This window comes from Pelophylax lessonae, assembly GCF_965119305.1.
Source record: "Pelophylax lessonae genome assembly, chromosome: 5".
Lineage (NCBI taxonomy): Eukaryota > Metazoa > Chordata > Amphibia > Anura > Ranidae > Pelophylax > Pelophylax lessonae.
This window is the reverse complement of record NC_138772.1, coordinates 202457582-202471386: the sequence shown is the minus strand read 5'-3', so window position 1 is coordinate 202471386 and position 13805 is coordinate 202457582. Positions and strand designations below refer to the sequence as shown.

The following is a 13805-nucleotide window of genomic DNA, read 5'->3' as shown; positions in this document are numbered from 1 at the left end:
TTTTGGAACGGAACAAATCCTATTTTTCCTCCGTTCAAAAAACGGAAAGGAAGGAAAAATCGGATGTCAGCGGTGTCATCCGCTGACATCCGCAATCCCCATAGACTTACATTATGTCCGCATATCATCCGCAAACGGATGGGATGATATGCGAACACACGGAGCGGATGACACAAATGTCATCCGCTCCGTGAAAAAAAAGAAAAAAAAGTCGTGTGAAAGAGCCCTTATTGTTTTTTTTTAACAAAGAGATATAGCAGAATCCATTTTGGCCAAAGTTTATAAAGACATTTGATTTTTTTTTTCTGGCTAGGTTTTGTAGCAGAAAGTAAAAAAAATGTTTCTTTTCCAAAAATGTTCGGTCTTTTTTCATTTATAGCGCAAAAAGAAAAAAAAAAAAAAAAAAACAGTGGTGATCAAATACCACAAAAAGAAAGTTCTATTTGTGTGAAAAAAACAATATAAATTTATTTTGGGTACTGCATTGCATGACCGTGCAATTGCCAGTTAAAGTAGCGCAGTGCTAAATAGCAAAAAATGGCCTGGACATGAAGGGGGTAAAGACTTCCAGAGGCCAAGTGGTTAAATCACTGACCTGGAGTAATTATATAGCTCAGAGGTTCTGGCAAATACATTGAGGGAAAAAATATCTGAACTGCTGCTGATTTTGTACATTTGCCCACTGACAAAAATGATCAGTCTATAATTTTAGCCTTATTTTAACAGTGAGACAGAACAACAAAAATATCCAGAAAAACACATTTCAAAAAAGTTATACATAGATTTGCATTTCAATGAGTGAAATAAGTATTTGATCCCCTATCAATCAGCAAGATTTCTGGCTCCCAGGTGTCTTCTATACAGGTAAAGAGCAGAGATTAGGAGCACTCTCTTAAAGAGGAAGTAAAGTCAAAAAAAAAAAAAACCGAGAAAAAAAAAGCCCTGTAAAGAGAAAGGCATAATGAGCTAGTATGCATCGCATACTAGCTCATTATGTAGTACTTACCTTAAAACGAAGCCCCCGCCGTGCCGCCACCTCAGCGACAGGACGGCGACACGTCCTGCCGTCCCGCTTCCGGGTTCGCGTCCTCCGGCCATCTGATTGGCCGGAGGCGCGATTACATCACTCCCGCGCATGCGCGCGGGAGCCGCCGTTCACGGCACTGAGCTCTGAAGGAACGGCACGGGTGGCCGTTCCCTCAGAGCACCTGCGCCGATGACGTCATCGGCAGTTTGCGCTGTAAATATCTCCTAAACGGTGCAAGTTTGGGAGATATTTATAGCACCTATAGGTAAGCCTTAATATAGGCTTACCTATAGGTAAAAGTTATACAAGAGGGTTTACAACCTCTTTAAAGCGGAGTTCCACCCTGGATTTTTTTTTTTTTTTTTTTAATACCCCCGGGACAGTCAGGGCTAGTGCATTCCACAATGGCTAGCCTCTGATCTGTCCCGGGTTGCACTTACCTGTTAGGACAAATACTTACCTTGCAAACGTCTTGTCCAGCGCTGCCATCTCAGATGTGGGCAGCTTGAAGCCAGCGCGTCCTCTTCGGCGTCTTCTTCCGCCTTCTTTGTTCCCACGATGCTCTGCGCCGGCCCCGACGTCACTTCCGGGTCGCGCGCGTCATCCCTCCACAGCTTCTGGGCATGCCCAGAAGCTGTTAAGAAGGGGATGACGCGCGCGACCCGAAACTGACGTCGGGGCCGGTGCAGGCGCAATGATTCCTGGGAGCTATGACGTCCAGCTCCCAGGAATCATTGCAGAGCCAGGAAGTGACGACGGGCCGCGGCCGAGGAAGGAGGAAGAAGGAAGTAAGGTAAGTATATTTTCTTCACTACGAGGTAAGTAAAAAAAAAAAAAAAATGCGATTATCCATTTCTTTTTCAGGTGACCCGGAGCGAGAAGATGGAGGTAAGTATAAAAATAGGGTGGAACTCCACTTTAAGGGCTCTTTCACACACATTCCGTCCGCTGAACGGAGTCCGTTTTTCTCAGCGGGGGCCTGAGCAGCAGGAGGACAGCTGTGTCTCCGCGCTGTGTGCGGAGACACGGCTGGCAGTTCCCCATGCATCTCTATGGGGGAAATCGGATGTCAACGGACCGTCAGTCCGTTCTCACCCGATCCCATCCGATCTGCTGGACGGATGGAAAAAATGGATTTTTGTAAAATCTTACCGTAAAATCCTTTTCTCTTAAGCTCATTGACAGACGTAGTCCTCGTTGATTAATAACAACTCGGGTTATACTGCCCTCTACAGGAGTAGGACTAGACAGGAAAGAAAACATTCTGGCCACACCTTAGGGGCAGTCCCAGAGGGTATATCCTCTCTCTCTCTGCTACAGCAAATCAGTTATGTCACAAAGCAGTGTTTAGAGAATTTAACCCAACCCAACTCAAAAACAGAGGGGCGGGTACTACGTCTGTCAATGAGCTTAAGAGAAAAGGATTTTACGGTAAGATTTTACAAAAATCAATTTTTCTCTGTCGCTCATTGACAGACGTAGTCCTCGTTGATTAATAACAACTCGGGACGTCCCAAAGCAGTACCACAAATGAGGGGTGGGAAAATGGAAATCAAAATCCAATCTAGAAGGCCCAACCGGTGCCAACTAGAAGTTTTAAAGGCTCATCAATCACACAATGAGACTCAACTGAAATTCCAACGGAAAAAACCCTCGAGGTAGACCACCGGTCTCCTCAAATTGCGGCCTGCAAAACCTTGCGGCCAAATGAGGCATCCGCCATTGCCGTCACATCAACTTTATAAAATTTCGTAAAGGTATGTACCGACGACCAGGTGGCCGCCTTGCACACCTGGACCACTGACGCCTGATGGCGGTAGGCCCAGGAAGTACTGAGCGCTCGAGTGGAGTGCGCCTTAACAGGGAACGGAGGATTCCGACCCTTAATAGAATAAGCCCGTACCACCGTCTGTCTAATCCATTTGGAGATAGTCGCGGCAGATGCAGGCAACTCCTTTCTGGGGCCATCCGTGATCACAAAAAGTGAATCCGTCTTACGGAACGTTTCCGTAGCCTTCAGGTATACCCTGATTGCCCGAACCACATCCAAGGAATGCAATGCATATTCCCGAGGATGATTGGGCTGAGGACACAAGGAAGGTAGCACAATATCTTCATTCAGATGAAAGTCTGAAACCACCTTAGGAAGAAAGGATGGCTTCGGATGAAGAACTACCTTATCCCTATGAACCACTAGATATGGGGAATGGCATGATAATGCAGCCAGTTCTGACACCCTGCGTGCAGAAGTGATAGCCACCAAGAAGGCCACCTTCTGGGATAATGTAAGCAAGGGAATCTCCCTGATATTTTCAAAGGGAGGTTTCTGCAGAACCGACAAAACCAAATTAAGATCCCAAGGTGGTAAGGGCGCGCGGACTGGCGGAGCCAAGTGCCGCACCCCCTGGATGAAATTCCGCACCAAGGAATGAGTAGCCAAAGGCTTCTGAAAGAAGATTGCTAATGCTGAAACCTGACCCTTGATGGTGCTCAAGGATAGTTTCTGCTCAACCCCCTTTTGCAGAAAAGCCAAGATTCGGGTCACCGAATAGGTACGTGGGGGAAATCCCAAAGATTCACACCACGCAATATAAGTCTTCCATGTGCGATAATAGACTTTGCTGGAAGTCGCTTTCCTTGCTTTAATTAGAGTAGGAATAACTGAAGCGGACAACCCTCTGCCCTTCAGTACCTGGGTCTCAATGGCCAGGCCATTAAAACCAGCGACTGTAAAGCACGATGGAAGATCGGTCCTTGAGACCGCAGATCCTCCCTGAGAGGAGGTCTCCAAGGAGCGTTCGCGACTAGCATGTCCAAGTCGGCCTGACGAGGCTAGCCTAGAATTTCCAGGATAACTGGAGTTCCCTCCATCTCTATCCTGCAGAGAAATCTCAGCAGCAACTTGAGAGTGGGGAAGACGTATAGTAGCTGATACTGCCTTTATAGGCCGTTCAGCGCGTCTGCTGCGTCCACTAGAGGATCGCGGGCGCGCGTTACCAACCTCCGCGCCTTCCTGTTGAGCCGATATGCCAACAGATCCACCTCCGGGATACTCTGATGAAGAAACAGATGGTGAAATCCTTGGTGATCGACCTAAGTCATCACCCTGATATTAAACGGTCAAGAGGGAAAAGAACCGCTCAAGTGAGGGGATAGTTCCAAACACATCCAACCCAGGTGCAGGCACGGATCCGCAGTCCTGATATTGTCTGACTGGATCCGAACCAGGCTGCCCTAGAGCTGCTTGGTCCAGGCAATCCGACAAAGTCTGATTGCTCTCTGTTCCCACACATTTATCAGAAACTTGATTCTTATCAGGAGTGATGATTTGTCCTGGTTGAGCATTAGAGACCGAAGTCACCTGACTAGAGGCTCCTTGGTCTGTTTGCTCAACCGGATCCGATTCTTGTAGGGAACTGAGACTAATCTTTGGAAAAGGTAAAGAAAATGATCTGTTCAGGGAACGGGAACTACTGCTCCCTGTAGCACCTAAATGTTGGAAGGGAAGAATCGCACCGGTAGCAGATACTCGATCTTGTGTCCTGATCGTATGATCTCCTGAACCCCTTAGTCCAAGATTCAGGAAGGCTCTGCTCTGAATGCTGGTGAAGACGTCCCCCCACCCTCAAGCCGGGTGGGGGCGCACCTTCAGGCTGTATTAGCCTTAACTTCAGGTTTGGCTGAGTCGGCCTTTTGTTTGCCCGACCAGCGCCTCTTGAACCCTCCTAGAGGGGCTTTGCCTTTCCCGCTCGCCCCAGCGGAGCGAACGAACCCTTTATGAGCGGCAAAGAAAGGTCCACGCTTGTTACGAGGTCCTTTAGCTTTAGCAGCCTGCGGCAAAAAAGTGCTCTTGCCCCCAGTGACATCCTTAATGATCTCATCTAGGGTGGCCCCAAATAGGCGATTCCCCAAGGCTTTTTTGGAACCTAGATCCGCCGACCAGCATTTTAACCACAGCACACGTCTGAGGATTACCGCTGACATTGATGCATGCCCTAACAAGGGGGTGGCATCCAGGGCTGCGTCACAGACGAACTGCAGTCCTTGTATAATTTGTTCCATCAAATCAGATGCTGCCTGGGGGATACCTTTCCCCTTTAGGTCATGGCGTACCAATCTTGCCCATTCCGTTAAGGTCTGTGAAACTAAACCAATGACAATCACTGGTCTAAAGGCTGACCCTATCAGGGAAAAAATAGTGCGGGACTCTTCTTCCATCTTCCGATCCACCGGATCCTTAAAGGATGGAGCGTCCTCCAACGGGATAACAGTGGCTTTATTCAGTCTGGAAATAGGTGGATCCACCACTGGTGGTACCGTCCATTTCTTAATGAGGGATTCCTCAAACGGATAGCGTCTAGCAATGCGCTTGGAAACAGTAAAGGTACGTTTTGAATGATCCCATTCCTCTTTAATTTTATTACCAAAACATTTGGGTAAGGGAAAAACCTTCGCCGTCTTGGTAGGTTTACTAGTACCAAAGGGAATTTCCATCTCGGTTGCCTCTGCCGGTAAAACCTCAAGTCTTAAGGTTTCCCGGACCGCCACAACTGTTGCTTCCACCAATGCTTCTTCTTGTGCTATGGCAGAGGCAGGAACGTTCTCCTCACTGTCTGAGGGAACTTTACCTGAGACAACAGCCCCTGCAGAGGGACCTGCAGCTGCAATGACCATCTCAGAATCTGAATCTGAAGTATCAGATGAAATAGGGGTAGGCGGGGGTCGCTTTCTTGACCCCCGTCCCTGACAGGCCATCTCCACCCGAGACACCAAAGACTCCAAAACTGCTGTGAATGCATCAATACTCTGTAAACTGGAGGGTCCTGCGGCCACCTCGAGGGGATCAGGTGGGGGTACCTGTGTGGCAGGGTCCATGATTATTCCAGACACTTGCCGGAAAAAATTTGCCAAAAAAAAATAAAACTTTTTTTTTTTCTTTAGACCCCCAGAGCCAAAGCGCCCCTCAGTGTTCCCTGCTTAGGGACCCCTACAGAGCGAGAGAGAGAGAGAGAGACCCCAAGGCTCACCACTTGATGCTCAGAAGTTTCAATACAACCTGTTCCAGCACTGTCTATTACAGACACGAAGTCTTTGGCTGGCTTTCCCGGGTAAAAGGAGGCGGCTCCGCCCCTTTGCACGCCTTCCGGTGCCTCCCCCTAGCTCCTCGAGGTGTTTGGTCACCTCAAACATGGCCACCCCCATGCTGGAGACACGAGGCTACGGTGGGTAAAAGGAGGCGGCTCCGCCCCTTTACACGCCTTCCGGCACCTCCCCATAGCTCCTCGAGGTGTTTGGTCACCTCAAACATGGCCGCCCCCATGCTGGAGACACGAGGCTACGCCAATAAATAAAGTGTGCCCACCATCAGTGCCCACAGTGCCCCCCATCAGTGCCCACAATCAGTGCCCATAGTGCTGCCAGTCAGTGCCCATCAGTGCCTGCTCATCTAGGCACTGATGAGCACTGACTGGCAGCACTGTGGGCACTGATGGTGCTGCTCATCAGTGCCACCCGTCAGTGTCCATCAGTGCCACCCGTCAGTGTCCATCAGTGCCACCCGACAGTGCCCAGCAGTGCCGCCCGACAGTGCCCAGCAGTGCCGCCCCTCAGTGCCCAGCAGTGCCGCCCCTCAGTGCCCAGCAGTGCCGCCCCTCAGTGCCCAGCAGTGCCGCCTCTCAGTGCCCAGCAGTGCCGCCTCTCAGTGCCCAGCAGTGCCGCCTCTCAGTGCCCAGCAGTGCCGCCTCTCAGTGCCCAGCAGTGCCGCCTCTCAGTGCGGCAAATTAGTACCTCCTCATCAGTGCCACCTCATCAGTGCCCATAAGTGCCACCGCATCAGCGCCCATCAGTGCAGCCTATCAGCGACCATCAGTGCAGCCTATCAGCGCCCATCAGTGCAGCCTATCAGCGCCCATCAGTGCAGCCTATCAGCGCCCATCAGTGCAGCCTATCAGCGCCCATCAGTGCCCATCAGTGCAGCCTATCAGCGCCCATCAGTGCAGCCTATCAGCGCCCATCAGTGCAGCCTCATCAGCGCACATCAGTGAAGGAGAAAAATGTATTTATTTTCAAAATTTACTCGCAGAAAATAAGAAAAACTTTTTTTTTTCAAAATTTTCTGTCTTTTTTCTTTGTAAGAAATAAAAAAACCCAGAGGTGATTAAATACCACCAAAAGAAAGCTCTATTTGTGTGAAAAAAATGATAAAAATGTCATATGGGTATAGTGTAGCATGACCGCGCAATTGTCATTCAAAGTGTGAGCGCGCTGAAAGCTGAAAATTGGCCTGGATGGGAAGGGGGTGAAAGTGCACGGTAGGCAAGTAGTTAATATGACAATTTTGTAAAAAAAAAAAAAAAAACAACTTTATTTTGCAAAGAATTGAAAAAAATTTTAACTTCAAAAAAACTCACCATGCCTTCTACTAAATACCTTGGAATGTTTACTTTGCAAAAAGGGGTAATTTTGGGGGGTATTTGGACTTTCCTGCCTTGATAGGCCCCTTTCACACCGTTCAGATCCGCCAAAAAAACGGACAGGCGGATCTGAACGGTCCCCCCATGCATTCCTATGGGGCATCGGATGTCAGCGGAGACATGTCCGCTGACATCCGACCCGATCCGATCCGTCAAATCTGGACGGATGGAAACCCTATTTTCCATCCGTCCAGCAGATCGGATCGGATGGGATCGGGTGAGAACGGACTGACGGTCCGTTGACATCCGATTTCCCCCATAGAGATGCATGGGGAACTGTCAGCTGTGTCTCCGCACACAGCGCGGAGACACAGCTGTCCTCCTGCTGCTCAGCAGCTCGATCCCCCGCTGAGAAAAACAGACTCCGTCCAACGGACGGAGTGTGTGAAAGGAGCCTTAGAGTTTCAAGAAATGAGATAGGCCGGCAGTACATCAGGTGTGAGCAATTTTCAATGATTGGCCCCATAGCGTATAGACTCTATAACCTTCACAGAGACCAAAAAGGATTCAATTATTTGGGTTATTTTTACCAAAGATATATAGCAGTAAACCTTTTGGCCAAAATTTATGAAGGAAAATTACTAAGATTGCAAAATTTTAAAACCGAAACAAAGAAAAATGAATTTTTAAAAAAAAAAAATTTTTGGTCTTTTTTTCATTTATAGCGCAAAAAATAAAAAACCCAGTGATGATTAACACCACCAAAAGAAAGCTCTTTTTGTGTGAAAAAAAGGACAAACATTTTCATATGGGTTCAGTGTTGCATGACTGAGTAATTGTCATTCAAAGAGCACTTCAAGCTGAAAATTGTTCTGGATAGGAAGGGGGTATAAGTGCCCAGTGGGCAAGAGGTTAACCTACACATACACAGCTATGAGGCTGTCAGCAAAGAATTGCTTAGGGACCCTCACATATCCGTGCACTGATATTTTCAATGGATCATACAGACTAAAAAGGTAGATTTTTTCACGTTACTGCTTAGACACTTAACATTTCTAAAACTTCCATATTACAGATCAAACCTTTGCTTTTTTAGTTTAAGTGCACTTAAACATCTAGAGCTGGCTAAGAGGGTGTATTCATAATCATTTAATCTGACAAAGCAAAAAATTGACCATTAGATGCAGCAGAGCTTTTTCTTCTACCACCACAAATGCCTATCATGACTCTGACATCATCACAGTATCTCTCACCCACTCCTACTTCTAATTAGTGGATTACGCTCTCGGTGTCATCATGGTACCTAGGTCTGGCAGCAGGAAAAGCTGCTTAGTGATAGAAACAGATGAAAATGTAAGCCTAAGGAAAACGGCAGCTGCACAATGTCTTCTGCAAGTGTTATTTCATTCACAACTCACAGTCTCACAAGTCTCAAGTCGTTTGAAGAATAAAGGTTGTCCGAGTCTAGGTCTGCCTTAACACTTTCGCTGCCACTGACATGAAGGTCAAAATCTGACATTTTATCACAATGCAACAGCACTGCGGTTTGAATATTACTATAATGCATTCCAGATTTTTGCTGTTGCTTATTTACAGTTTTGCATCATTTAATTTTCACAGTTTCAGAAAAAGGCAAAAAATATAACGTGCTTATATCTAGACTTTTTTTTACCATAATGCATTCTTTGCATTAAGGTAAAAAATGTCCTAGTAACTGTAGCCCCCCCCCCCCCCACACACACTTACCCGATTCCTGTCTGTAGCAGTGCTCACCCCCTCCTCCTGGTCTCACAGGACACAGAAGCAGCAGCCGGAGCCATTGACTTCTGCTGCTGTCAAAGTTCTGTGAGGAGGGAGCAGGGGGCAAGGCTAAGCATGGCTGTGTGTGTCTATTGACGCACACATCCTGGCTCGAGAATGTGCCTGTACGAGTGCCCCCACAGCAGCCGTCTTGCAAGGGGGGAATTTCTAGAAGAGGAGGTAAGGGGCTGCTCTGTGCACTACCAGGTAATTAAAACATCTTTTTTATTTTAGGAAAAAAAAAAAAAAAAACTTGCCTTTATATTGACCTTAAGATTTATAAATTTAATAATGCCATCCTGCTTTAAAGCGTAACTCCACTTTTGCTGAGAAAAAAAAAAAAAAAACATTCCCCTCTGGGTGATCTATGTACATTATAAGGATTATAACAACCTTTGTTGCAGATTCCTACCTTTTGTTATTCTGAAGAAATCATTGTTTATTCGTTATTCTGAAGAAATCATTGTTTATTCCTTTGTGCCTCCGTACTGAGTGAGCCTAATGGGAGTGGTTTCATAACTATCAATCAGCTGTGGCGGTTGCAGCGCACTGAGGAAAGCTGCTAGGCCTGCATCACTTTAGATGTGTTCCTATTAGAAGTACCTGACCAAAAATGACATTTTTACCGCAGGGGATGCCAAAAATCTGACTTGTATCTTAGTGCAGACTTCTGGGAAAACTGGTAAGCCAATCACACAGCAGGAAATTATGTTTCTAGGGTGTGTTCTATATACATTCTGTGTACAGAACACCTCCAGGTAGCCATATTGCATTGAATTTTCAAAAAATTACGGCGGCTGAAGATTGAAAAGGAAAGGTAATTTTTAATAACATTCAATTACAATAAATTATTATTTTTTTTTTATTTGCCTTTTTTCCCCCCAGAAAAGTGGCGTTACCCTTTAAGTTTTATTGTTGAGATTTGGTAAGAAGTCTGTAATTTATGTTGGGTTTGCTTTGTATGCTCAATTTAGGTGTATTTTTATGAAAAATATTTGAGCAACTATCCATGGGCCCTATAGAATCAGCAGCACAAACAAATTATTCTATTGGCCATGTGCTTTCAGAAAAGATATGGTTTGGGGCTGGGGGGTCTTTTACACACTCTGAAAGCTGTAAGTGTATTATAACAAAAAACTAAAAAATTGCAAAAATGTTCTGGCCACCTGAGGTAAAAAAAACAAACCAGAAAATGGGCTTAGCAGTGTGAGGGATAAAAACGTTACATGTATATTAGTATTTTGGCCTAAAAGTTATGGGAGTTTTTTTAGTTTTTAAATATCGTCACTATCATGGCAACTGAAAAAGGTACACATTTTTTTAAAAAAAATGAACCTCTGCTAAAATCTATACCCACGTTATATTGCTTGCCTACCAGCTACAACGTGTACAAAAGAATATCGTGCTAATGCTAGATCAAATCCATCCCGCACTTCAATTATGTTGTTTGCAAATCATTTAAAATGATTATTTTAATATACACAAGTCTCAGGAATAGTCCAAAGTACAGCAGATATAGAACAGTAGGCAGTCATACCAGTGTCTTTATCTCTGGCTTTGTACACTTGTCCATATGTGCCTTCTCCAATTATTCCAATGATGTCAAACTTGTCTACACATCGCTTTCCCCAGTCGATGTCTTTCTCATGTATTTCACCACAGCGTGGCCCGCAGATCCTTTAATTATGAACAGAAAGCAAGTTGCTATTTACATTAATAAGACCGTACAAACCATATATTTCAACAAAAATCTTTACATAAAAGTTTATACATGCATTTTACATATTTTGTGCATGGCAGTTACTTCTAAAAGCCTCACTTTGAGCACAGCCATAAAAATTTCAAAGTGACAGCAACTGCGGGGGAGAAGAAACCCTGCACACTGTCATGTGTGAGGGGCAGTTGGGGGCATTTACGTCATATTACATGGTAAATCCTAAATACAGGTGTAAAGCCGGCCACAGACTGTTCCAATTTCGTTTGGTGCTGCAGGGATCGGCTGTGATTCAAACCATGTATGGGCATGGGCAGGCTGAATGCACCCAAGTTGATCAATTGGTCAACCTGGGTACAATCAGCCTGTCGGATTTTACCTGTGATTATTGCTAGCGGCTGTTATAGCTGCTAGCAATAATCACTGTGTTCTCCAGGCTAGGGAAGCCGTCCCCACAGGGAGAACACAATGGCTCCCGCCGGAGGTAATCCCCCTATCAACACTGCCTATGTTTGACTAAAGCGCTTTTCTTTCCATCTATGGCTGGCCTAACATGTAACATGGTGGAGAAGGTGAATTTAGCCTTAAAAACCTTTTAATACTGCAGGAATGAAGAGGACTCCTTTGGATGGATAACGCTGGGGTCGACCTCTCGATCTGGGTGGACGTCATATGACTTCCTCCCGGAACAGGACGCACAGCAGCGCGATCTGTCACTGGTTGCGTCCACTGAACGCAGCCAATGACTTTTCACTGTACCAGTTTGCTGCTGGTACCATGTAACCGCTGTAACCGATTACAGTTGTCATGTGACCTGTTAAACAATGGATGGCTTCCTTTCAAGCCATCCATTGTATATTATTGTGTTGCTAGCTGTGATTGGCCCAGTCTGTACCATGTGATTACTGTGACCAATCACGGCCCATCTGTACCATGTGATTAGCTGCGGCAAATTACAGCTAATCACAAAAATAACAAACTGATTTAATTGATTTCATTCAGTAAAATGCTTGCATTTAGCAATGAAATTCATTGGTATTTGAAAAACTATATATATATATATATATATATATATATATATATATATATATATATATATATATATATATATATATATATATATATACACACACACACATACACATACATACATACACACATCGGTTGAACTGGATGGACTGGTGTCTTTTTTCAACCTCACTAACTATGTAACTATGTAACACACACACATATGTGTATATATATATATATATATATATATATATATATATATATATATATATATATATATATATACACACACATACATACATATATATATACACACACATACACATATATATACACATAATATATATATATATATATATATATATATATATATATATATATATATATACACACACATATATATATATATATATATACACACATATATATATATATATATACACACATACATATATATACACATACACATATATATACACATACACACACATATATATATATATCTCAAGCTAAATAAAAAAAATACTAATTACTTCCCCATAGTACAATGTTAATAGTAACATTATATTACTCTGGTCAAAACGTGTGAAAAAAAAAGTAAAGAAAATAGAAAATTATTAATTTTTTTTTTTTTTCGGACGGTCACCAATCAGTGTTCCTGATCATTGCTACACCAGTTACACGTTGGCACTGTACTGCACTGGTGACAATATGATTTTTTTAAATTTAAAAAAACTTGCCATGCCTCTTACTAAATACCTTGGACTGTCTACATTACAAAGAGGGGTAATTTGGGGGTTATTTATACTGTTCTGACATTTTGGACCTCAATGAGAAAGGCCATCCGTTCATCAGGATTGATCATTTTTCAGATATATACCATAGTTTGTGGACTGTATAACTTTTCTTACAGACTAAATATTATAAACTGTTTTGGGTTATTTTCACCAAAGAAATGTAGCAGAATTTTGGTTTTAATTTATGAAGAAAGATTTTTTTTGCCAAATTTTAAAAACAAAAAGAGGTCCTTTTTTATTTCAAAATGTTCAGTGTTTTTTTTTCATTTAGCAAAAGAATAAAAACCCCAGAGGTGATTAAATACCACCAAAAGAAAGCTCTGTGTGAAAAAAATAAACACAAATAATGTAGTTTGGTTACAGTGTTGCATGACCCTGCAATTGTCATTCAAAGTGCAATAGCACTGCAAGCTGAAAGCTGGCCTTGGTAGGAAGGAGGTAAAGTGCCGGTATTGAAGTGGTTAAAAGGAACAAATACTTTTCAATGTATTTTTAAATGTACATGTTAAGAAAATCAGTTTGATGGAAAGCTTATTCCTATTTTTTAAGATGGATTCACGCTATTGCGATGCAGGAACCGGCGTGGTTCCAGTGCGGGTTCCCACATTGCATGTCTCTCGCAGGCAGTTCACACTGCCCTATGCAAACTGCTGTGGGTGTCAATACCAAGTTGATGACACCCCCAGATCAGTTTGCAGATTGCAATGTGAACTGCCAAATGGTGCAGAAATCGGATCGCATGGGTGTGAACACCAATGTGATTCAGTTCCAGTGCGGACCAAAAAAAGGGTCCTGCACAATTTTGGTGCGAATGCGATGCAAACTCAGCCATACAATCTGTATGGCTGAATTTGCATTGCACAGACATCGCATGTGATTTGCACAGCAGTGTGGTGCAAAACACACGCAATGTCTACCATCGCAATAATGTAAACCCAGTCCTAATGCTTTTAAAAATATGCTTCCATGGGTAGTTTGTGATTTACACAGGGCAGCCATATTTGCGGATTAAGAATTGTTTGTTCGGATATTGGTGTCTACAT

At 44.0% G+C, this 13805-nt stretch overlaps 1 protein-coding gene across 1 annotated transcript in view; it reads right to left on the bottom strand.

Annotated features, from left to right (window-relative positions):
- Nucleotides 1-13805, bottom strand: part of CDK13 (cyclin dependent kinase 13) — an 80686-nt gene that overhangs the window by 29839 nt on the left and 37042 nt on the right. Inside the window, exon 4 of the mRNA XM_082259510.1 lies at nucleotides 10778-10917. Coding sequence (XP_082115636.1) covers nucleotides 10778-10917 — 140 coding nt within the window. The remainder of the gene's footprint in view (nucleotides 1-10777; nucleotides 10918-13805) is intronic.